The sequence below is a fragment of the Lissotriton helveticus genome, chromosome 1_1 (assembly GCF_964261635.1).
Source record: "Lissotriton helveticus chromosome 1_1, aLisHel1.1, whole genome shotgun sequence".
Classification (NCBI taxonomy): domain Eukaryota; kingdom Metazoa; phylum Chordata; class Amphibia; order Caudata; family Salamandridae; genus Lissotriton; species Lissotriton helveticus.
Window position 1 is genome coordinate 1,700,492,868 of NC_136057.1, and position 25,212 is coordinate 1,700,518,079.

The 25,212-nt window shown below is 45.0% G+C and overlaps 1 protein-coding gene across 5 annotated transcripts in view; it reads left to right on the forward strand.

Annotated features, from left to right (window-relative positions):
• MYO1A (myosin IA) overlaps nucleotides 1-7,698 on the forward strand; it is a 388,633-nt gene extending 380,935 nt beyond the window's left edge. For all 5 annotated transcript variants that reach the window (XM_078689001.1, XM_078689003.1, XM_078689002.1 and 2 more), the window contains exon 29: nucleotides 5,357-7,698. In XM_078689001.1, the coding sequence (XP_078545127.1) occupies nucleotides 5,357-5,480 (124 nt within the window). In that variant the 3' untranslated portion in view covers nucleotides 5,481-7,698. The remainder of the gene's footprint in view (nucleotides 1-5,356) is intronic.
• Nucleotides 7,699-25,212: the final 17,514 nt, after the last annotated feature.

Here is a 25,212-nt window from a genome sequence, read left to right on the forward strand (position 1 = left end):
CATCCAAAATGGGTTTGCTTTTGTAATTAATACTCTACACCAAACTTTAAGGGTGAACATCAGAAGACATCCCACCCAGCATTTACAGAATCTCCTTCCCGATGTTTTCATTATTTAGCCTGTGTACATTCTCACCTACTTATGATCATGAGGTCAGGGGCGGCTCTAGGCTCATGGCGGCCCTGGGCATGGAACACAGGTAGGCGGCCCTGGAAGAGGGGTCCGGGTGGGGTGGAGAGGGAGGCCAGTGAAGAGGGGTCAGGGTGTTTGGAAGTGGAACAGAGCCGGAGGCCGCCAAATCCCTGCCAACGGCCACCAAGCAAATATGTATCCATCCTCAGAGGATTATTATATTAAGGATATACATTGGCCCTCTACTTTCTTTCCATCCTATACATGCCTTCTCTCTTTCCCACACTAACTCTAATGCCGTAACTCTCAGTGGTCGGGCGCTCGACTGTAGTTCATACAGGCTTCATATTAATTCCCTTATACTGTGTGACAGTCGAACACTTACATAAGACAAAATTGCTGTGGGTTCTGGCCATTCCTCAGTAGTGTACTAGTACACAGCAGTAAACCGCCCATCCCCAACTGAACTGAGATAGAATAACTGATAAGACCTTCCACATGCTGCTGGACATCAGAGGGCTGTAATTTAGTCCACCACTGCAGATCCCAACGAGTTATACACTATGTCTGCTTTTTAACTCACAATGACAATTCGATGCCGGATAATATTATCAAGGTCCATCCCAGCAGATCCCTTCACCATTTCTCCCTCCAGCCAATGCCTGCTCGGGCTCATAAACTTTAAACCAGATACCTCAGAATCGGCAATCTAGTGAAGTAACCAGTTAAGTGGGCTATGATCATGATAAATACTGTAAAGGAATGAGCAGACTGCTAAAAGCTCCCATCTTACTGAAAATCATAAACTGCACACCACTACCTCACACCTCTTAGCTCATCACACTACTAAGAGATGAGTCCTATAACACAATAATCACACCTCTGGGGTGTGCACTACATTGAAACACTTCCCACAGAGAATTAAAACAGAGGCAACATTCTTCCAACCACACACCCTACAAGGTGTATGATGCTACCCATGCAGTCAAGCACTTTAGTGTCCCACACTAGGGATAGTAAGCGAAATATAAATGTTGTAATATAATACAATAAAATACAAGACATGTCACATGGTCATCCTATAGCTAAACATACAAGTATTTGCAATAATTGGTTTTGTTGAATTCTGTTGGTCTGGGTGTTAAGATTTCTAAGCACAGGGATCTGTTCCAGAGCATATATACGCTTTTAAAGTAGAAGAATGTATATGACCACATAACTTGGAAAGAAAGAGACTGCCCCTGTGTCTTAATTGTTAAGCAGTTTCTGTTTTTTACAAACGTCTATTCACCTGCACTCTCCTTAAGCACGTACTGTTAGAAAAATTGCTGAGAGGGCTGCAGTATCCCCTAAAGTGTCTAGGTTTGCCAAACTAGATCTCTCAAAGAAGGTCTTCATAGGTGGAAATACTGTAAATGGTGAAACATACATGTACCTATTCCACTGAATGCATAACTGCATGTAGAACTATTATACTGACCTTTATTTTGACCCCAGCCTCATGCTAACCTAGCTTGAGCACAAAGAGCTAGGCCTGTAGCTGACATTGCAAGGTCCAGGGCCTGTCCTGTGAACTGGACCGGTGCACCAAGCATGCCTTCGTACTATCCAGTGCACTACTGTCGCTGCCCTGTTTACATCATCACTTAAAGCAGGATGGCAGGGTACCATGTTTTAAGATTTTTTTGTGTCACCAGACCTTTTCTCTTTGTTGGGGAGAGCACCTATAGTAATCTTTATTAACTGTGCGATTAATTAAAATCTTTACAGTATAAAACACATGAACGTCCCCCCCCCCGAAGAGCCCTTCCCCAATAAAACCCTGTGTACAACTTTAAAATAACATAACGAGTATTTTCACTACTTTATGTCCATTAAAACTTCTATTAAAAAAAGAGAAAAGAAATACAAAAAACATTTTTTTTGTTTGGTCCTTGTCTTCCCTCCTTCGAGAATTTAGAGCTTGTGTGGGAGTTCGGCGTGGTTATTCTCGACACAATACCAGCTGTCAGTCGGAGTGTTCTTCATGAGGCCCTAAACCAACCCTGCTTTGATTTTTGAGTCCGGTGAGAGAGAGCAGGATCTACTGACCGTTCTCTTGTAAAGTTTTGCAGCTATGTAAAACCTAGAACCTAGCGCTGACATCACATTTGAATGACGAGTGAGGGTGATTGTGCCGTGCATGTGTAGCACATGTATGATGGTAGGACTCTGTATGTTGTCTGAGTATCGGGCCAGTAGGATCCATTTTGGATGCTCCTGGTTTGGCATGGCAATAGATGGCATGGCACTAGATGAAGTAAGATGATATGTACCCCAGACCCCTGCATTCCAGTGTGGGTGGGTGGAGACCCGAACACTGCAATGTGGAGGATGGAGGCTGGGGTCCTTCAGGTCCATGTAATCAAAAAACTGCTCATTAGTTCATCCTGATTTCCGCCATTTTGTAGATGGGGTGGAGGTGGTCCTGCAGTTTCTGTTGGCCAAGGCAAGGACGTTTCAAGGCAGGGCCAACCCTCTTGCCTGTCTCTGATTACAGCTTCAGTAAAGCTGATTATGGCTCGATGCAAATATCTTTCATTCCATTGTGTTCTTGTTTAACCGCATGCGCACTAGCGGTTTTCCCGCTGTACGCGGCGGTTTTGAAAAACCCGCGTTACATGACGAGCTGAGCTCGTCATGAGTGTACAAGAGGCGTAACTCATGACGAGCTCAGCTCGTCATGAGCGTCGAAGGGGTTAAGATATTCCTGCTTGAAGTCAGGATCTTCCCCACCTGCTGTCAGAGCCAACACATTTTTACAAAATGCTGTACAGGCAGCAAGAATATGTTTGAAGGAATAGCAACCCAAACCAGTAATGAAAGCTTAAAAATGGACCCACATCCCATGTCTGGAAAATCTGTTTGAAAGCCATTATTGACAAAGGACTGCTGATTAGTTCTTCCTGTGCACTGTCATTGGGTGGATGGTAGAGGTGAAAGGTGGGAGTGTAGTCTGTTGTGTAGTATGAGGAAGTTCGTATACAGAGCTTCCTTTTTTTCTGTCTCAGCTGCTTTTGGTAGGATGGCATCCAGTTGCAAAGAACTGGCACTTAAATGTGCTCAACATTTAGGTACTCATGCTTGGAATTAGCCCTTTTTCTACCTGTTGTGAGAAATATCATTTTGCACCCAGTCCGCAGCCTAGAAATGACACTTGAAAGAGAACCAACCCAAACCACTTCTGATATCTTATACAATGGATCCACATCCCCTGTCTGGAAAATGTATAGAAAAGTGGGATCCCAACCACCCCACTTTGTTCCAGTCCCAAATCCTCAAAGTGCTTGTGTGTAACCAGGCCTGGTGTCTGTCTGTCCGGTAGTCTCCCAGAGGTGAGGATACATCACCTGAGGATCTGTCTAAAGAGCATAGAATCCGGTCTACCTGCCTGAGAGAGAAGAAATGTGCCTAGCCCTGCAGGAGGAGAGATTGATCATGAGGAAACCTGATAAACAAAGAGAGAAATCCATGAGTGACCCACATTGCAAAGGGGTTCCCCCAATCACTCTGCACAGTTTACTAGTGAACTGTATCACAACTGCACCAGAGCAAAGATGTATGTTTCCTCTGGCTGCCCAACGCAGACTTGCGATACCTGTATTCCTGCTGCTGATAGGGAAAACAAAAGCTGCATCGCTGTCAACGCGGGAAGCCAGAATCACCTGAAGGCTGCAACTGCCAGAGAAACATTTGAGCAAAGAAACCCACATGGGAGTCCCCAACTGCTAAGTTCGACCACAGGGCTTCAGCCAGCCTCCGATTGGAAGAGTGGTGCGACAGTGCAGACCTGCCTAGCGAATACTGTCCATGAACGATGGTCCAAACAAAGCTGCAACTGTGGCCCCATGGAAGATAGGACCAGTGCCGTAAGAGTGGGAGGGTGGTCCATGCCAGACGTAAACCCCGAATGCAATGCGATCAAGTGCAGATTAATATGGGGCTTAGCCTGCATTTAGGAACAGAGACTGACACATGCAGGGAAGATTGCCGTTCCACATAAGACTTTTTTAACTAACTCTTGAAAAAAGACATTGAACCGAGTTGCTCTGATAGCGATTGAGAGTGGTTTGAATTATCTGGAGCTGTGCCTAAACCTTGCCAACTCCACGTAACATTGGGAATTGTAGAGACAAAACCTCACCCATAGTCGGAAGGAGAGGGGCGCTACTGTGTCTGTTGGTTGGCTGCTAAATTCGGAGCTGTTGCGCCATACTACCCCCCTGAACAAATTGGACTGCTCACCCTCTCTACCCGGAGAGCCGTGAGAATAGGTTTGTACTTGGCCCAGTTTCCAGGGCTATAGTATGACAAGACTGTAGGACACCAGTGACAAACGATCTCAACCACCACAGTTGGGGCCCAGTAGCCCATGTCCGCCCTTTGTGGGCCCCCTGGGTCTGAAAAGGTGACTTCTCAAATGATCATATTAGAGTGGGGGATGAAGTAAAAGGACTGTCCCATCGGGAGAGGGTGGTCCCAAGACAAGGTGGAGGATGTGTGTGACTTGTAGTGAAAGAGCCGGCATGATCAGTTCTAGGACGAAGCCATACAAGGTGGTTTCCTGGGCCCCCGCAAGCAGAGGTGTACTACACTGTTCATCGTATACCCAGTAGCATAGCGGCATGATGCCACTATGTCAAATGAATCAAAAATCCTTTGGTGTTCCTGTGTGTGGGTGGTGATGAGGGGAGAGGCGTTAAGTCTGTGGAGAACTGTCACACTGCAGAAAATTTCACACTGCAGAAAAGCCATACCAACTGATGCCAGCTAATTTGTGTGGAAGATTTGCCCTGTTCCAGTTCCATCTGCAGACTCCTCAGGGGTTGGCCAAAAGCTGGATGCCCACAGGGCAAGACGAGGAACTTTCATATTGAGTTAGAAACAGAAGGAGTGACAAAGAAATTACGAGAGAAAGAGGGGGCGCGATAGAGGAGAGTGAGACAGAGAGAAAGACGAGTGTGAATAGACTTTTAGAGACATGTGTTGCTGAGTGAGCTGCAAAACATGAGTGGTTTTGCTTTCAGAGCTTAATAAGCAAATAACCTAAAATGCATTCATTTCATGAATATTGCATGCAAATATAAGTAACAGAGTATTACTGCACAAACTGTTAAATGTAAAGTTTGTTGTTCCTCCTAAAGTTTTGTTGTTTCTCTCTCTCTCCACGGCCGACTATTTCCAGGTTCTCAGTGAAATTCAAGCAAGACCAGGTAGCGGTGAAGATCACAGCCTCCGGCCAGCAAAATGGCAGCCTCCCTGTCTGCAAGCGCAAGGGTAGCGGCAAGATGGATGTCCTCATACAGTGAATGCCACGTGGAGATCACAGGATGCGCGTGTCAAGGGCGGAGCCTCTTTCCAAGCACCGTCTCAACGCCTGCCTCGCAAAACCTCAACATGGCCATGTGCCTTGCGGCTGGCGCTGGGCCTCCTGGATGTTTAAGATGTCCTACAACCCCATCTGGCCCAGGCTAGTTCCAGGACAGGTTGTGTGTCTCAAAAACCACGCCCCTCACAGCTAACACTCAATCACTCAAAACTGAGAACATGCAAAAAATTCTGATATTGACCGGTGGTCCAGGACGTGATTGCTGGTCCACCCTCCGTGTCCCCCCTAATTCTCTCCTAAAAACGAACACCTTTTTTTAATAAATCCTAAGTTGTATTCCCAACAGAGCTTCGGTTAGCTCTTTGTGGGTTATGCCAGCACAGGGAAAAAGCTTAGCATGCCAACGGTTCTGAACACAAGATCAGTATTTCCATCCACATGGACATTAAAATCTTTTTTAAGTGAGCGTCTGTGTTCGTTAACAACTCTTTGCACGATTGCCCTCTGGGCCTATGTCACACAATTTTTCTGAGTCATCAGACTCCTTCTTCTGTCATGCTCACATGTTCAAATATGTCACTCCTTTTCCTATCCCCTCTCAAGCTCACCATGCGTGACACATGAACTCAACTGCTCTCTTTCTGTCCGTTCTTCTGTTCTCTGGATGACTGAATAATATGTCCCACTCACTGACTTCCTTAAGTCAGTCGTACTCATGCTGAATCCCTGTCCACATCCTTCAGTCACCCTACTCTGGTGTGTCCCAGTTCCTGGCTCAAAAGAGTCTATGCTTTAACCCTCACCGCTTCCTCTGCTGAATGGCATCCCGGTTATATCACCCCGCAACTGGAAAGGCTTCCTGGTATAAGCCTCCCCGCTCAGAAAAGTCTAACTGGTTTATCTCCTTACTGAGGATGGAAAGTCCCTGGCAAGTAACTCTCATCTCCTGAGTAGGTCTCTTTGGTATTTTCATCTCCGGTGTACAAGAGATACTAGGAGGTGCTGGTATCTTGCCTACACCCTCTGAACCATGGACAGTCTCCCTGGCGCTTCTACTACCCCTCATCTGGAGGACCTCACCAGTACTCCCTCATCACTGCTCAGGAGAATCTTTCTGATAGTTGTCCCAGCTCTGTTTAAAAGGGCTGCATTGTCAGTCCCTCCACTTTTGCTCAGGATGGGGCAGTGGTTATTCTGTAAAACCCAAAAATATGTGTTTGGGCCCCGTCAGTAGGCAGCTTTCACCAGCCCATTTCTCCTGTTAGCGCCGGCTAAAGCAGAACCAACTACTAACCATTAAGCGGGAGAGGACATGGAGTAATGGCCAGAGTTGTCTACCTCAGAGCTTGGGAATCAGGTTGGAGTTTCATCATTGGCTCTACATCCCCAGTCACTCAATCTCCTGTGTCTACCAAAAATGAGTTTGTTCTTAACTTGTGCTCATGAAACTATAGCACCGGAGTTGATGATTAAGTGCCGGTGCTGAGCACCGGAAACCACCTGCTCCAATTAAGCGCTGGGAAGAAGTCACTGGTGTATGCCACCCCTGCTTAGGACAGTGTCCACTTCATATCCTCTACCATTGCCCAGAATGTCCACCTTGGTAAATTATTCCATTGTCTCAGGAAGCGTTAAGTCACTCTTTATCCATTGTGCTTGCTAAGGATGATATCCCTCGGTATATCCCTCACAATGCTTGGGAGGGGGGTGTCCTTCTGTATGCCCATCATGCTCAGGATGATCATATTGTATACCGCACACTCCATTCCAGGGGCGTGTCCCTTTTGTATTCATTCATCTTCTTTGCTTAGAAGAAGGTGTGTCTGGCACATATCCTTGCCCTCTCTTTGATGGCCTCTCTTGTTTATCCCCCCCCAAGATGGGAGAGAATCGTTGTAAACCTATATTCAGATTACAGCTGAATGACAGCCCTTTGCGCCGCAACACATATGGCTGAAGATTTCATGATGGGGTTGGGAAGGATTTTTCTACATCCTGCCAAACAAATGCCTGCTGTGGCTCCAGTCTGTACTAATGATGTTCGTAAAATCGGTGGAGACTGTGTCATCGCCCAGGAACGCCTCCAGTGCCCAGTCTGGTGCGTCTATGTGTGTTCGTTTTGTTGAAAAACATTTGTATTTTTTACTAGACGTGGGCTCATGAGGACAATTGAAAAAAATAAAATGCATATGATCAAAGCTTCCTTTTTCATTATGAATTGCTTTGGATTCCTATTTGAATTTTGCCTTTGCCTGTGATCTGTTGCAAAAACACACAGGGGCAGAGCTACAAAAACAAACGCAGCGCGGTGCCGCAGGTTTTTGGGCTGCGCAGCGCTGCGTTAGTTTTGAAGCACAGGGATGCAACATGACATATTTACAACAATATGTAGCATCTCTGTACTTCTCCCTGCACAGGCGCACAAACTGCTGCCATGCGCCGGCGCCTTTGCACCATGGTGCAAGGATGCCTGTGTCGTGGGGAGATTGTTTTGTGCAGGAAGGGGCACCTTCCTGCACAATAACAATCAATTGAGGTGATTTCCTCTTCCAATGTGTGCTGTAGAATGCAGCAAATATTGAAAGAGGAAAAAAACGAGGAGAAATGAAAACATTTCTCCTCGTTGCACCTTGCTACTCCACCTCTAGGGTGGCATAGCATTCTGAAGCATTTCCAGATTTACGATTTCTCATAAATCTGGATACGCATCAGTGGACATGGGTGTTGCGTTGGAACACCCACAGCAACACCTATGTTACACCCCTAACACGCAAAGTGTTGCATGAACAGGGGCGATATTTACAAGCACAGGTTAAGTCACGCAGGGTGACTTCACCTGTGCTTGTAAATATCAATCAGCATGCTGCGCCACCAGTGCGCAAGGGGCTGGTAAATCTGCCCCATAGCGTTAACACACATCTGGTGGGAATCGATATTTGCAGAGTTACTTTGAAGGATATTAACCATTGTGATCAGAATAATAGGCCAAATTTCTTTCTCAAGATTTGTAAATGCGAAAGCTGTATTACTATTGACTTACTTCAATCAGTCTATCAGTATTTGTAAAGCGCAGCTTATCACCCGTGAGGGTATCCAGGTGCTGGGTTGCTGGACTCACTCTAAAAGCCAGGTCTTGAGTCTCTTCCTGAAGTCTGCCAGCGAGGATGATGTTGGGAGGTGGATGGGAAGGCCTTTCTAGGACTTGGCTGCAGGATGGGAGAAGGAACGGCCTTCGCTGTGTCTACTGCGGATGTGTGGCATCTGTGCATATGCGGAGGATGCAGAGCAAAGGATTCTGGATGGTTGGTGAAAGTTCAGGAATGGTTCATGAATGCTGGTCCTTGGTCATGGAGGGCTTTGTAAGCGAGTGTCAATATCTTGAATTGTCATCTGTTCTGAACACGGAGCCAGTGGAGGTTCCTAAGGTGTGGGGGGATGTGGGTCCGTTTGGGTAGGCAGAGGATCAGTATGGCCGCTGAGTTCCTTATCATATGGCATCTTCTCATGAGTTTGTTTTTTTGTTTGATCTGTGTATTAGAGTTTTATACAAAAACAAGAACAGAGACAGTATTGCATCATAAAAATTATCCGCCAGCGCCAGTAGATAAGTAGTCAAGAACCAACTTACAAAGCAGCAGCTCAATGGCACGGTTTATTCAGTATCAGTAGGTGTAACAGGTAACAACAGGTGGCGCATCCCAGCCATCACAGGGCCTCCTCCCTCCGTCAACAACATATGTTAGTCTCGTTCTGGTACAATAGAAGTCAACTATATAATCATGTTTACATACATATGTAGGGCTCTTATGGCTTGGCGCCGCCATATCACATCAGTCTGTGTATATGATCAAACCATCTTATGAAAAAACACTAAACGTAAGAACACTAATAGGGAAGGAGGACAGAAAGGGAAACATAAGCCACATCAAGGCAGGGAAGGAGTCACAGTTCCCAAGCGTTATGAGACAGAACCCTGTCAACTATCATAGAGGTGCTCGCCCTGACTACAGAGAGAATTGCTTTACAGTGTGGGGTGTAACGGATGCTGTCTACAAATCAAATTACAGCTCGGGTTGAAGTCTACAAATGCTGGACACACTATTAGTCCGGCGTAGGAACATCCAAAGGGTCGTCCGGAATCAACAGCCCCTGCAGTGTACCCAGCATTACATTCCACGCAGCAGAATTGGGAAATTTACGCAGCCCCAACGTATCCTTCCACACTAAGGAAACCGCCTCCGCTTTCACTCAATTCAGCATGTATAAAAACCAAGCTTTATCGGCGGGGGCTCCTCTGCCTTCCACCGACTTGCAATTAGGCGTTTGGCAACAATGAAACCCAAGTCCAGAAATCTAGTGGATGCTTTATGCTTTTTATTTCTTGGAAACACTCCAGTGATGCAAGCCTCCCAGGTCCGCGGCACTTCCATGTCCGTGCTAGTGGCCAGTGCCCCAAGTATCCGCTCCCAGTATGTACGCAGATCATGGCAGGACCAGAGCATATGTAATAGGTTGGAATCTGCCAGCCTGCAGTGCGGGCAACATGCATCTTGCCTATGAAAATATCTATCTCTTTTGTCAGGAGAGAGATAGGCCCTATGGACAATCAGTCTGAAACGAGCATTCCTGGGGACCTGCCGCCACCCAGGAGGCATGAGTCAGAAATTGGCCAGGGGGAACTCCTTCTTCATCCGCGATAGTGAGGTACGACTGTAATGCGCCCTTTCCATACAGATCTCCTAGTGTATTAATACCAGCTTCCACCCAGTCTGTAAGATCCGCGCCCTGTGCTCGTCCTCATACTGTTGGCATACCCAATATGGGCACAACGGGTGCGTACGGTGTGACATGTTTAGTAAGATGTAGAGCCCTGCGAAAACATTTCAGCGCAATTTGAACTAGTAATGAAAGTAGTTAGTGTGATCTGTTACAAGGGTGGAATATCCTGAGGGCACGTGGGTCATGCTCCGCCGAGTCAGCTAAATGCAAGCCCTCTACCCATTTTGCCACCCACAGAATTTGGGACGCCAAAAAATAATGTTCTAGATTGGATAGAGCCAGCCCACCCCTTGATCACGGTAGATACAACTTCACCAACGCCACTCAGCACTGTGAGTTATTCCAGATGAAGTCCCTCATAGTTCTCTCGAGAGAGCGAAAAAAAGACACAGGAAAGTAAAGTGGTAGGTTAGAGAAATAATAAAGGAGATGCGGCAGCATGACCATTTTAATTTACTCAACCCTGCCTATATATGACAGGTTAAGTGTCTTCCAAAACTCAATCTGAGACTTGAGTGCTGTAACCGCCCAAGTAATGTTACCATCCAGAAGATCCCTATAATTGTGATAGATGCGGATTCCTAAATGTCCGAACGCCACTGGTTGCCAGTGTACTACCGTCCCATCCACTTCCCATCTTGGGTCCTCCGTACCAGGATGTAATGAGTATAAGCAGGATTTATCCCAGTTCACTCATACTCCCGACCGAGATGTAAAGGTTTCAGCGCATGAGTTTGTTGGTGGTTCATGTGTACAGTGCGTTGCCGTAGTCCAGCCAGATGGTGATTAAGGCTTGTGTGACTGTTTTTCTCGAGCTGATAGGGAGTCATTTGAAGATTCTTTGGAGCATGCAGAGAGCGTGGAAGCAGGCGAGGCGACTGCGTTGATCTTTCGTTTCATAGGGAGTTTTGCTGTCAGGGATGATGTCGAGGTTGTAGGCGCGGTCTGTCGGTGTGGGAGTGGGTCCGAGTTCAGCGGTCCACCAGGTGTTGTTCCAGGGGTATACATAGTTGCCAAAGATCAGCCGGTTGGTCCTGTCAGTGTTGAGCTTCAGACAGTTGGCCTTCATCCAATCTGCAACATTCTTCATGTAGCCTTGGAAGTTTGTCTTAATGGTGGTGGGGTCTGCTGAGAGCTGGGTATCATCGGCGTAGGATATGATGTTGAGATCGTGGGTTCTGACAATGTCAGCTAGAGTTGTCATGTAGGTGGTGAAGAGGGTGGGGCTGAGGGATGAACCTTGAGTGATGCCGCAGATGGTGCTCTTGGGTTCCGAGGTGAAGGGAGGTAGGTGGATTCTCTGCGTTTGTCCCATGAGGAATGATGCAGTCCATCTTAGTGCATCTTCCTTGACCCCAATCTGATGCAGTCTCTTGATGAGTGTGTGGTGGTATACGGTGCTGAATGCTGCAGAGAGGTCAAGGAGGATCAGGGCTGCCAATTCTCCCCTGCCGAGTAGGGTGTGGTTGTCAGTCTTGGTGCTGTGGTTGGTGCAGAAACTAGATTTAGAGGCGTCTAGCAGGTTGTTTCTCTCCAGGTGTTCGATGAGCTGCCGGTTGATGGCCTTCTCCAGACTTAGGTGGGGAAAGGGAGCAGCAAGATAGGGCAGTAGTCCTGGAGTTAGCTTGGGTCGGCAGAGGGTTTCTTGAGGAGAGGTCTGACTTCTGCGTGCTTCCATGCATCAGGAAAGGTAGCTGTGGTGATGGAGGCGTTAAGGATTGTGGTGAGTTGGTGGCTGATCTGCTTACTTCCTAGGTTGAAAAGGCGGGGGTTCATGGGTCCGTAGGTGCTCCCAAGTGGATGGAGTTCATGATGGATGTGGTGTTCTGTGTGGTGAGCTGTTCCCATGCGGTGAGATGCTGGTCTGGGGAGGCATTTGTTGGAGTGAGGAGGCTGTGGAGGTCGGGAGGATGGGGCTCGAAGTTCCCGTAGATGGTGGATATCTTGTTGTGGAAAGGATTCACTAGAGCGTAGCAGAGTTCCTGTGAAGGAGGGATTGTGTTCTTGGTGGCTGTTGGGCAAGAGAACTCTCTGACGATGCTGAAGAGTTCCTTGGTGTTGTTGGCACTTGCCTCGATGTTGTCTGCAAGGATGTCCTTTTTCGTGTCTTTGAGTTGGTGGTGTTCGTTAAGGGCTGCCTTGAAGGTGGCTAGGTCTGTAGCGTCTCTGCTGGTGAGCGCATCTTCTCTGCAGTTGTTTGCAGCTGCGTTTCATTGTTCTGAGTTCTGCTTGTTTAGTGGATCTGTGGGTCTTGGCATGTTTTATGGGGGCAACTAAGTCAGGGTGTTGGTGATCCAGGTGGTGACGTTCTGGACTACTTGTTCCAGGTTGATTGCAGAGTTAGGCTGGGTGGTGTTGAGGATGTCCATCCATTGGGTCTGTGTCACTTTGTTCCAGCTGCGGAAGGAGGTGCTGGGGGGTTGGTGGCGGTGCGAGGACGGAAGAGAGGCGGCAGCTAAGTGTTTTTTGTACTTTCTCCCCCCTTTCCCCACACCCTGACCCCCCTCCCTAACCTACTTCTGATTCGTGGGAGCAGACGCAACTGCAAGTGAGGTATGCCAGCAATTGGTCTCAAAGCAATGGAGATAGCAGAGCTCTGAATTTAATTTCAGTTTTTTCAGGCAGCGACTAGATCCAGATTTGGTTGTTTTCATTTTATAAGATTTAAGTGGATTATGCCTTTTATCCTCTTAGCAATTATTCTGAAACGGATTCAAGAAGTGAGGGTGCAAACGGTACGTCTGGGTCTAGTGAGCTCTCTTGGGTCATCTCACCCATATCAAACTCTATTAGGAATTACCACAGGTATTCCTCTTCTACTTTCAGTATTCCATCAACTTTGCAATGATCCATTGGGAATTTATCCAAACTTTTACAGGCATTTTTTCAATTAGTTAACAGCTGACACTGTTGTCAGGAAATCTACATTCCTTTAGACTTACAAAGAATGAAAGAGCAGGTTGGGAATCTTGAGTGTGGTAAAGTGTGGCATGATGTCTGGATACCGTTATGGCTCCTCTTGTATAAATAGAAAATGTTCTTTCCTAACTTTTCAATGATGGGAACATTTAAGGGCCATTAACCTTTTCTGATAGGCTACTGCTGCAGTTTATGAGCTGATCAAACAAACTGCTATAGATTGGACATTTGTATTTCCAACCCATAGTAGCTTTTACATATGAGCACCTCCAGGTCCCAAAAAGTGCATCTCACTTGTGGAGTCCCCAGGATTCCATACTGTCTCCTGTCACTATAACCTTCGCATGGAGCCACTTGGTACTCTCCTCACAGATAACAGCATGAAGATTCATTAATATGCCGTTGATGCACAGCTTTACGTGAATGTCTCCTCTTCTTCAGACACCCACTGCACATCAGCCAGACCTGGATATCCAGTGCCGACCTAAAGGTCAACACAAACTAAAACAGAATTCCTTCAATTTGCCACAACAACAAACAAGAAACTGTAAAACCATACTCAAGGACATGAACCTTGATGGCTTCATTCAATGCCAAGTAACATGGATTCACCCAGGACACCAACCTCAGCCTGAAGAAACACATTGGCCAGAAAAAAAAGACACCTGGTACCAGCACTCTGTTCTCAGAAAGTGAAACTGTTTCTTCCAGAAAGCCACTTAAGAAGAGCTATTCAAGCACATGTACTCTTGCAACTGGATGGTGGTTACGCCATGCTCAATGGCCTCCCAGACGCCACACTGGCACACATTTAAGACATCCTACACAACGCAGCACATCTCATCCAAAGCTTGAAGAATGATCACGTCCTCCTCATCTTAAAGGAACCCCAATGGCTTCCCTTGCTGTCCCGCACCATCTTCAAAACCTGCTACATCATTTACAAAGCCATCAAGACTAGTACACCTGCTTATCTTGCAGACAAGTTCACCATCTCTGGTGGTGATCTGCACACCTGCAGCCAGGAAAACCATCGGACTAAGTAGTGTAAAAAAAGAAAAAAACATGTCAGCAGGCCTTTTCCATCTAGGCATCCAGAATCTGGACCAACATCCCTCTATCTATCAGGACTGCCACAATGTTGCTCCAATATAGGAGACTCACCTCTTTAAACAACACTACATCACACTGCAATAAATGCTCAACCCAGTTACCTCTCCTATCACTCGCTGATTTTATTCTTGCCTTTGCCCCTGTACAGTGCTCCGCTGCCTTTTGGCTAGGTTTGCACTATAGAAATACCATATATATACATACATACATAAATACATACATGCATTGGTGGTGGTGCGCCATTTGGTTTACAGGTTCAATAAAGGAGTAAACTTTTTTAAACCACCCACTGGTAAATACACCGTACAGTATGTTGCAAATGATGGGGCAGATTTATGATGCCCTTGCGCCACGTTTACGCCGCTGTTGCGTCACGCAAGGCGGCGTAAACGTGGCGCATCCCTACGAACGATTTACAACGTGACGCATCTAGGCAGATGCGTCACGTTGTAAAGCCCTGCGCCGCTTGTGGGCGTTCCGGCGCAGGGTGGGCGTTCCGGGGCAGGTGCGCCTCGCAAAAGTGGCTGAGTGAAATCTATGAGATTTCACTCAGTCACTTTTAAGCCAATGCTGCGTCAAAAGCCTGCGCCTGCTTGAAGCAGGCGTAGGTCTTGACGCAGCATTGTTAAAATGGGGCACCCCCGAGCCTTGCTGGAGCTGCGTCGCGCTTGTGACGCAACCACAGCAATGCGACACATTTCCGGCACAGATGCGTCACGCATCTGTGCCGTTTTTGCACCATGGTGCGCCGCATTATAAATGCGGCGCACCATGGCTGGCGGAGCTGTGGCGCACTGTGGCGCATGTTAACTGGCGCATCCCTGGGGATGCGCCAGTTAACATAAATCTGCCCCTTAGTATTCCCTTGCTTAATAACTGGCCAGAGGTTATCATTGAAGCATGCTTCTGCCACCTTGGCGTTAGTAATGTAAATGTCTGTGGGTGGTGTATCTAGTAAAATGGTTAATTGGAGCAGGGATTTTTACTGTTGGCAGTGTTAGGATACTTGCTATACAATGATGATTCCAGTATTGAAAATGTTATGGAAATTGCATGGCATATGTTTTTTTTTTAAAAACGTAATAGTTTAATAACAAAATTAAATGCTGAGTGAGGCAGGGTTCCATCCACAGGAATGGACATTATGCAAACAGTCATAGTACTTGCTCTGCTCTGAGAATTGAATTTTTGGGTCACCAGTGATACCATGCATCTCTTGAGGCACCCCAAGTGTGACAGGGAGTAATCCATAGGAATGGGCATTATATAGTTAACCACAAAACTTTCTCTGTGGAGTCAAATCCTGTTATGATCAGCCATACCATAAGCATGTGGAGTCCACTCAGATTTGACATGGATCATAGATATCGGTTCATGTGGAAATTCCATCTGAATGCACTGGAAAGCCCATGCACCACCTGTGGAACGCCTCCCTGGTGCAAAGTAATGCGTGGCAGCACGATGGCCTGCACTGGGTTACTTTTTATTTATGAAGGAATGCAAATAGCCATTTGCATTGCGTGGGTCTACGCAAATCCAACGCAAAACTTTTGTAAAGCCGGGCCTGAATGTGACAAACTGCCTCATATGTTCTGGCTTGTGCAAAAGAGTACAGATGTTGCAATGCATCCTGCAGCTCTGGAAATTGGTGCAGGTATGATGTACTGATCCTCTTTCGTGCAAATTGAAGCTTTGCCATCTAAGAGCCGTAGTTCCTCATTCCTGTCTAAAGGATCTGAAGTGTTCTCTTTTGAATAGTTTTTTCTGTAGAAGAGACTCACAGGGTTGCTTCTGGGAGTGATGCTACAGTCTGCAGCCTGTGCCCTTCTTTTCTTTGCTTGCTGACCCTGTCCATCTGTGCTCAGCCTTCAGCTGCGTGCAACACTTTCCTCTCTACACTCTTCTTTTACCCAGCCTAGGCTAGTTGTAAACTGTTGCTGCAGGGCATGTTTCTACCTTCACAGAGGTCTGGGCTGGTTTATATGCCACAGACAGAAAAGAAAGACCATGACTGCAATTTTCGTTTATTTTGGGGCATATTTAATAATCTTTCACGCAATGCATGACGGCACCCAAAGTTGCTGTGCTGCGTTGCATGAAAGGGAGAAAGCCGTAATGCTCAATATTTACAAAGATATGCATCATTTCTGCTCTCTCCTTGCACTGGCGCACTGTGTGCAGCACAGCACCAACACAGGCACCACAGCACAGTAGTGCAAGTGTGCCTGTGTTACAGGCAAGATTGTATTGTGCAGGAAGGGACAAAGTCCTGCACAAAAACAATCCTTAGAGGCATTTTCATTATTTCTATTTTTGATGCGAAATCCATCATGCATAGGGAGAGGAAGATACAAGGAGAAATAAATATAGTTCTCCTCATTACATCTCAATGGGGAACACGTAGCATTTTGATGCATTTCCAGGTTTAGCACTTTAGCAAATCTAAGAATGTGCCGAAATCCATGGGTGGATGCACGGAACGCCCATGTTCCACCCATGGTCCACCTCCCAGATGCAGTGTAAAGCAACACAGCCCCTTGGTTACTTTTTCTTTAAAGAGCCACACAAGACAGTGCAAATTGGCCCTTGCATGGCTTAATAAGTTCCAGTTAAGGACTCGCTTTGCCTTGCATTGGTCTGTGTCAAGCAAGGACAACACAAGTCCTTAGTAAATCTGGGCCGTAGTGATTGCAGTGTAGGATACTTTGGATTGAGGCGGCCCCTATCACAGGAAATGAAAATACATGCAGAAGTATATCGTAGGAATGTCGATACTCTTAAAAACACCATATAAACCTGAACATTACAGTCAGCGTAAACATATGTACATCGGACTGAGGACAACAATAAAAATCAACCTGAACATTGAACAGGTGGTCCATTAATCACCCGTGCACCTTAACATCTCGCCCTATTAAAATGACGCAGCGTGACAATGACCTGACCATAAGATTGAGCATGCCTGGTAACTCCAACTTGTCAATACTCCATTTTGCTCTAGCACCCAAATTTCTCAAACTGGAATTGGAGTAGTTACAAGAACCCTCAAAATATGGCAGGTCGAGGTATTAGCTATGGTCGATATGATGGTCAGGTTGATAGTGGTCACCCACGAAAAGCTGCGTCATGGTTATGAGAATCATCCGCTGCTTGCAGCTGTCAGTAAGGAAGATAAATGTGTTACAAAATGATGCAACGTTACTGAAACTCAATGAGAATACTGTGCTTCTCAATCTTCACAGGCAACGCACTTGCTGAGGCGCAGGCGATGAATCCCCTTTTCAGCACAGCAACTTTGAGCACAGACTGGATGAACATGGCAATCTCTAATCTTTGGTCTGTTTGTATATCAGAGCTGCATCCTTTTACTCTCCAAGCCTTAACAATTCGTCCTCCCATTTATTTGCAGGAGTTTTTTTTTTTTTTTGCAGAGTTTTATATAGCACGAACTAGACCCGAACCGAATCAGGTATCAGAGCGCTTTACATAGCACCAGTTACGTTACATGAGGACGGACACACATTCATTTTTTGGGCACGGGGAGATTAGGTGATTTGCCCAGAATCACAGGAGGTTTTTTAGCGTCGTTACTGAGACTCGAACCCAGATCCCCAGGTCCGAGGTCGAGCGCCCTAGCCGTTAGGCCAGCTCCTCTCCCCAGGTTAGCATCGACCCTGGAGAACAGCGATTCTCTTACGGTCAGGTTTTATATCATCTTCAGTCTCAGAGAAGAATGGGGCCTGTGGTCATGTTGATACTGGGCATGGAAGATGTGCACCACCGCTTTGCGGTAACATTACATACTGGGAGATGATGATGATTTTTCTTCTTCTTAATAATAATAATAATAATAATAATAACAGTAATAATATCAACAGATTAAATAAATCACACAAACTATTAAGAGACTAAACTTTTGCTCCATACATAATGAAAATCTAGCCCACGCCGAGGGTAAACACGACCTCTGACTTGTATCTTAGTTCACTAATAGCATTGTCATCAGGGAGAGGGCAGGAATGTTTCTCAGTTCCTATTTGACCACTCTGGCCTCATTTATGAGGCCCCTTGCGGCGCCAGAAAGTCACTTTATCTGATGCTCCGGTGGCCCAGGAGCCTGATCCATATTTACCAGGCAGCACTAAGCCACTTTTTTTTGGGCCTAATGCTGCCTTGTGTAAATATTGTTCCCTTTAACGTAGTTTTCTGCTTTAAAGGGGAATGCAATGGGTGTTGCTGGGAGCGTTCCCAGCAACATCCATGTTTTTTTTTTACCCTGCCCCAGGTATATGAGAAGTCGTAGCTCTGCGGCAGCGCCAAAAACGTACACCTCCACTGGGAAGGCGTAAGGGAGGCAAAACAAGGAGAAATATCTTTATTTCTCCATGTTTTTCCTTTTTTCTATGTGTGCTGCATTCTGTAGCACGCATAGAAAGAGGAAAATTCCTCTTGTGCTAGTTTTTGTGTGCAGGAAAATGTCCCTCCCTGCGCAAAAATAATCATCCTCGCAAGCACCCTTGCACAATGGTGCAAAGATCTCTGAGTTGGCGCAAGGCAGCCCAAAGTGCGCCAGCACAAATGAAAAGGACAGGAATGCACCGTATATGATAGGTATGACACATTCCTGCCATATTCTTTGGCTGTAGGGCAGCGCAGCAGGAAGGCCTGCGGCGCTGCCCAATGACAAAGACTCATACATGAGGCCCTCTGACTTTTAATAAATAAATTAATAAAGCATGATGTGGTAGCGATTTGTCATTTACAGACAAACATTTTTCAATTGCAATGGCCACAAACTTTCCCAACTGACATGCAGTTTTACTGATCAAACTATTTAGTGTACAAATGATAATGTGTGGAAGTTGGGTTTTAGCACATATGAATCATTTATACATCACCAAGTAAAGAATTCTGATTTGGTTTGAACCTATTAAAATCGTTGTTTCCAAGTAAATTCAAAATATCAAAGAAATTCTTTCCTAACTACCGAAATATATTCGGAAATATTTGTACCTGTCATTTACAAGCTACCTACAAGTTGTGTGCCGTTCCCAGCACGGTTGTCAAATGTTTCACTTTACAAAATCCTCTAACTTTGTATTCCAGGAAAGCAGTAAGTAATTTGTAAAAAAAAATAATAATAAGTGCTGGGCCCTCGTCAGGAGGTCACTACAGCTTCCACCTCCTATTGCCACTGTCAGCGCTGCCAATGACAGCACCTACACAAGTACTAACCGTCACACTGCTACAAGGGTGACATTTCAGACTGTTTGAGCCCCCAAAGCTATAAGAATGTCTTGGGAGGCTGATATTAGTTGTTTTCAATATATATTAAGTTGATAAACAACTGTTGTTCTACTCATCTTTTAATTGCACAAACAGCACCACCATATTGCAGCTGTCATAGGTGCCGGTGTTGATAATTAAGTGCAGGTGCCAAAACCGGAAACCACCCGCTCAAATTAATCATTGCAGGAAAGAAAAGTAAACACCAATCTCCGGGATCAAATAAGGGGCAATTTACAAGAAGATATTAGCTGACATTTGATTTCAGTCTGTGAATGAACATCAAATGTAACAAGATAAAAATCAATATTTAAAGGCATCCTTATTACTCGTTCCCTTTCTTAATGAACAGAATACTGTGCTTTGCACGCTAGAGCTCTCTTCTCCAAGATGGGCCATTTAGATCCTGAAAATAGCTTGCCCTGATATAATCTGACTCACCTAGGGCCAGATGTAGGTCGCCAATTACCGGTGGGTAACGGCCGATTTCGGCCGTTACCGACCGGTAATTGGTTTTTGAGATGTAGGAGGCCGAATTTGACCAAATCTGTAAATTTACAGATTCGGGTAAATTTACAGATTCGGTAAAATACCGACTCGGTATATTTACCGAATCGGTAATTCCAGATGTAGGTGGTACTTAAAATAGTGCCACAGGCCCTTAAGAATTCGTTATTTACCAGGAAATACTATCTCATGATAAATAACGAATTCCTGTGTACATGCACATCTGTGCATGTACACCTGTGTCATGTGGCACACATACATGCCATAAGGGCATGTATGTGTGTCACATTGCACGCAAGCCAGAATCAGGGGTGCAACAGGGTGTCAAAGTGACACCCTGTCCCCCTTGTAAATTCGGTAATTGACATTGATTCCTATGGGCCTTGAAGGCCCATAGGAATCAATGGCAATTACCGAATCGGTAAATACCGATTCGGTAATTACCGAATCTTACCGATTCGGTAATTGATTCGGTAAATATACCTACATCCCGATTGCCAGTTCTTAAATACCGAATCGGTATGATTCGGTATTTCAGAATCGGTAATCGGGGATTACCTACATCTGGCCCCTAGTAAGTTGACGAGTAAAAATCTCTCCCGAGTAATATTGTTCGAAGTCGTCACTATTATAACATTAACAAATATTAGTAGCAGGTAATTTTCAATAAACATAAGTAGCTCTTACTGCAGAAATGGTTGGAGACCCCTAATATATACCAATAGATGCTAGCATTATTTATCATAACACAGTTTTAACATTCAGAATTCTTTGGTAATTTTTCCTTTTAAACAGCATCATGCTTTTACGTCTATATAATATTCCACATCTCTGTCTGTCTGACTGTCTTTCTATCTATCTATCTATCTATCTATCTATCTGTCTATCTATCTATCTATCAAGGGGGAGCTAGATATATAAATATAGATCCAGATATTATGCTATAACATGCTCGAACCTTGATCTGTCATATGTTGGTCAACTTTCCTGTTTTTAAGGGCTATAGAATGTACAATGGAATGTTTTCCAGCATTCCAGTGTGTGGAAATTACTTCATTTTAAAAACAGATTGATGGAGCTTTCTGGGACTGGTGCAAGTCATTCTTGACTAACAGAGGCCAATCGGTTTAGCTTGCTCCTTTTTCCTTGGAGGTTAAGGCAGTTAACCAAGGGGTCCCACACGGCTCTTCTCCTAGCCTTAAATCTTCATGGCCCCCCTAGCATTTGTTGTTGAGCCGTTTGGCTGTAAAATCTTATGTATGCTGATGACACGCAGCTGCTCTTTTCCTTCGAGGGTTCGCCTGCCTCTATCGCAGGACCTTTCTCGGACTGAATGCGTGCCGTTACTTGATTGGATGGAGAGCAGCCAATTGAAATGCAATACAGACAAGACTGCAATTATCTCTTTCAGGTAACATTCGTCCAAATGGTGGGAAGATCTTTAGCCTTCTGCATTACCTGCCCCGCCACCTACTTCTTTAGTGGTAAAAAACCTGGGAATAAAACTGGACAATACCCTCTCTCTGATGGTCAAGATTTCGACAGTAGTAGGTCAATGCTTTGCGCTGCACTGAACCATTATGAGATTTCTTCCCCTCCAAGTAGTGATCCATGCCATGATCACTTTGGGTTTTGACTATGCAAATGTTCTGTTCTTAGAAGCTGCTGAAGTGCAGGTGAAGGGCCTGCAGGTGTATCAAAACGCAGCAGCCAGGCTACTTCTCTGTCTCCTCAATGATAGCTGCTCTCAAAGCTTTGCATTGCCTACCTGTTAAGAAACGCATCCTCTTCAAAGCATTAGTGATGGTCCATAGAGCCGTGTTTTCTTTTAGCCCTCAATATTTGGTCGATAGATTTACTCAGTATTTTCCCCCCAGAATTGTGTGCACCTCTTCTGCTTCTCTTTTAGCTATTCAATGCTTTAAGCGGGTTCGAAAAGCCAGTAAGGCCTTTTCTTTTTTGGCTGTCAAGAGCTGGAATGAGCTCCCCTGTGTGCTGCGACGGACTGTTTCTGAGCCCGTCTACCAGAAAAAAACTGAAGACTTGGTTTTTCTCTGAGGAGAAGTAGTTCCTTCGGTATGGGGCTCTGCACCTTGGCTCTTCTGCTAGCACCAGGACACTCCTAGGAGTAGCTGGGTGCTTTACAAATCCATCCATTCATTAATTATACTATCACAGGTTTTAGATTCAGGAATCGTTGCCAAAGTTTCCTTCAGGAGCATGATTCTACATAATTTCTGCTGTAATAAAAAAAAATGACAACTGTAGAGCAGGACCTCCCATTAAGCATTAACACTTGTCATATTGATCGACAGGACTTTCACATCCTCGCTGGGCAATTGATAAATATTTATCTACCCTGAGGCTGACTCCACCATAATCTAAGTTCAGACAGAGTATTGAAAGTCATGTGCCAGATTCCACCAACTTTACAGCCATACTTTTCCAGATGCTGGAGAATAAGCATCTTACTGGATACAATACAGATCCTTCTATCCTCATCAATTCTAGACCAGGACGTGATCTCCAAGAACAGCAAAATACCCAACCGGAACATCATACATATACACACCTAGCCTTTTAATAAAGCCTAATGTAAGCTTCGAGGAATTGTAGCTACATCGATAAAATAAGCATCTTACTATAGATGTGTTCTGTAACGAGATATAGCCGCATATCAGGTGTATATGTTAAGGTGTAAATGTACTATGTTTTTAAAATTGTGACTAAGGGCCTGATTTACATTTTAGATGACCAGTTATTCCGCTAAAATGGTGATGAATAGCCCGTGCGCCAAAATATAAGTCCTGTAATATCCTATAGGATTTATATTTTGGTGGACGTGTTATCATTCACTATTGTGACGGTGTAACCATCCGCTAAAATCTAAATCAGACCTTTAGTGCCTGATTAAAAATTATTTCCGCCAATCTCAACAATTCCAGAACATAACGAAGCTCTTGAATCTTATTAGCTTTGGTGCAAATAGATAAGATGATTTGTTCTGCCTTAATCAGGAAGAACTGTCATGAGCTGCACATTATTCAAGTTACTGCCAGTTTAGATTTAGACACTCAGCCAGGGCAGAGTTTCAGGCTGATCTTAGAAAAAAAGCTCAAATCTTAAAGCTGCAAGGGGCACTCAGGGGCAGATTCACAAACATTTTGAGCTGGGTTAGCATCACAAAAGTGACGCTAATCAGCACAAAATGTTTTTTCCTAATTTACTTTCAAGTGCAAAATGTGTTTTGTGCTGGAAAGTACCCTAAAAGAACGTAAAGCAGTGCAAAGCACTGCTTTGCCTTACTAATCACCAAGGGGGAGTTACATGGGTGGTACATGGGCGTTCCGATGTAACGACCCATGCCTTTTGAAACAAAACCCTATCTACAAACAACTGTATACAGGGTTTAGCACCAAATGTTAACGCCATTTGAAAGGGGGCGTTGAAAAGAGAAATGGTTTTATTTCTCCTTTCTTTTCCCACTTTGCATGCATGCTGCACTGTACTACACAGACAAAGTAGGAAAAGTTTTAACGTGTGTCTAAGCATAGTATTTTGTACTGTTAAGGGTACCCTACCAGTACAAAAACCTATGGTAGACTCAGGCATGCACCCTAGCACTATGGCGCTAAAGTGTGTGCCTGCCGCAAGTCAAAAACTTGCAAAGCCTGTGTAAGAAAACACAAGCTTACTGATTCTTTATTGCTTGATTTAAAAAACCTTTGCAAGTTACAAAAGATAAGAATATTTAAGAGTGTACATATGTAAAAAAAGGAGTGCGAATTCCAGTCCGGTATAAATAAAAGTAGCAAATATTATGCTGATGGAAGGTCACTTGGATCGATACCATCACAAACTCTTTTTTCTGCTTGATCCAAAAACCTGACCAGGGCACAATTCAGTTTGGTGTTCCGGGGATCAAAGCATGCCAGAACAGCTGCCCTGCATGATCTAACCATATTTTTGTTCCAAAGTTTCCTTAGGAGGAACCGTCTTTCGTGCAACAGGTTTGGGCAGAGGCATAGGATGTGTGTGATGTCTTCTTTGTGTTTCCCACAAAGTCGACAGGGTTCGTGGCCATTGACTCTTTTCCATTTTGGCAAGTGACACGACAAGTTGATGAGTCCCATTCTTAATTTTAAGAAGCTTAGTTTTGTACGTGCAGTGAATGTTAAGGTTAGGTACGGCTGTGGAATCAGTTGGACATAGGATTGCAAGGTCATCCAGCCATGACTTTTTGCTAGCCGAGCCTTGTCTTCCACTAAAGAAAGTTTTTTAGCGCCTATTTTTGCTAATCGTTTGAATTCATTTTGGCTTACTTGCAGATTCCAAAGGGTTTTTAGCCTTTTTTCCCAATAGTCATGTCCTGCTCGCCATAGGTTCTTATTAAGGCTGGCCCATAGGTGTTGGCCTAGGCTGCCTTCCTTCGATGACCTCAGTTTGTGGCAGCACATTAGGAAGCTCTTGGCTCTGGCCAATGATTGGTTACAGATACCCAGTTCCAGCCTGATTTGCGCCGGTGATGTTTGGTTTGGTAGCTTGAACACTATTCTATAAGTTTTTGCGATGATTTTATCCAAATTGCCACTGTCCAATCCTTTTAACACCTCGCTAACATAGGTTAATGTTGGAATGATTTTAGCCTGCGCGACCTGTATTGTTGGTGCAAATGTTGGGCCAAGTAGCTTTTTGTGTAGGGTGCTGATTGCGAAAGCAAGTGCTGCTCCCTTCTTTTTTTGTTCTTCAAGGTGGATTTTATATCTGCCGTTGTTATTAAAATAGACGCCAAGGTACTTATGGCAGCTGGATTCAGCTATGCTTTCCCGGTTCAGGACCCAAACCAGCTTCTTTGCCCTTCCTGGACGCACCGCCAACATTTTTGTCTTCTTGTTGTTAATCTGAAGCTCATTTTTGGTTGAGTATTCGGAGGTTGCGTCCAATGGTCTTTGCATGCCAATCTTCGTTTTACTAAGGAGGACCACATCGTCGGCATATAGCAGGTTTGACAAAATGAAGCCAGCTGCTTTAGGAGAGTGGGAATTTACCTTATTTAAGGCTTCAGGAAGGTCTCATAGGAACAAATTGAAAAGGGTGGGGGCCAAAAG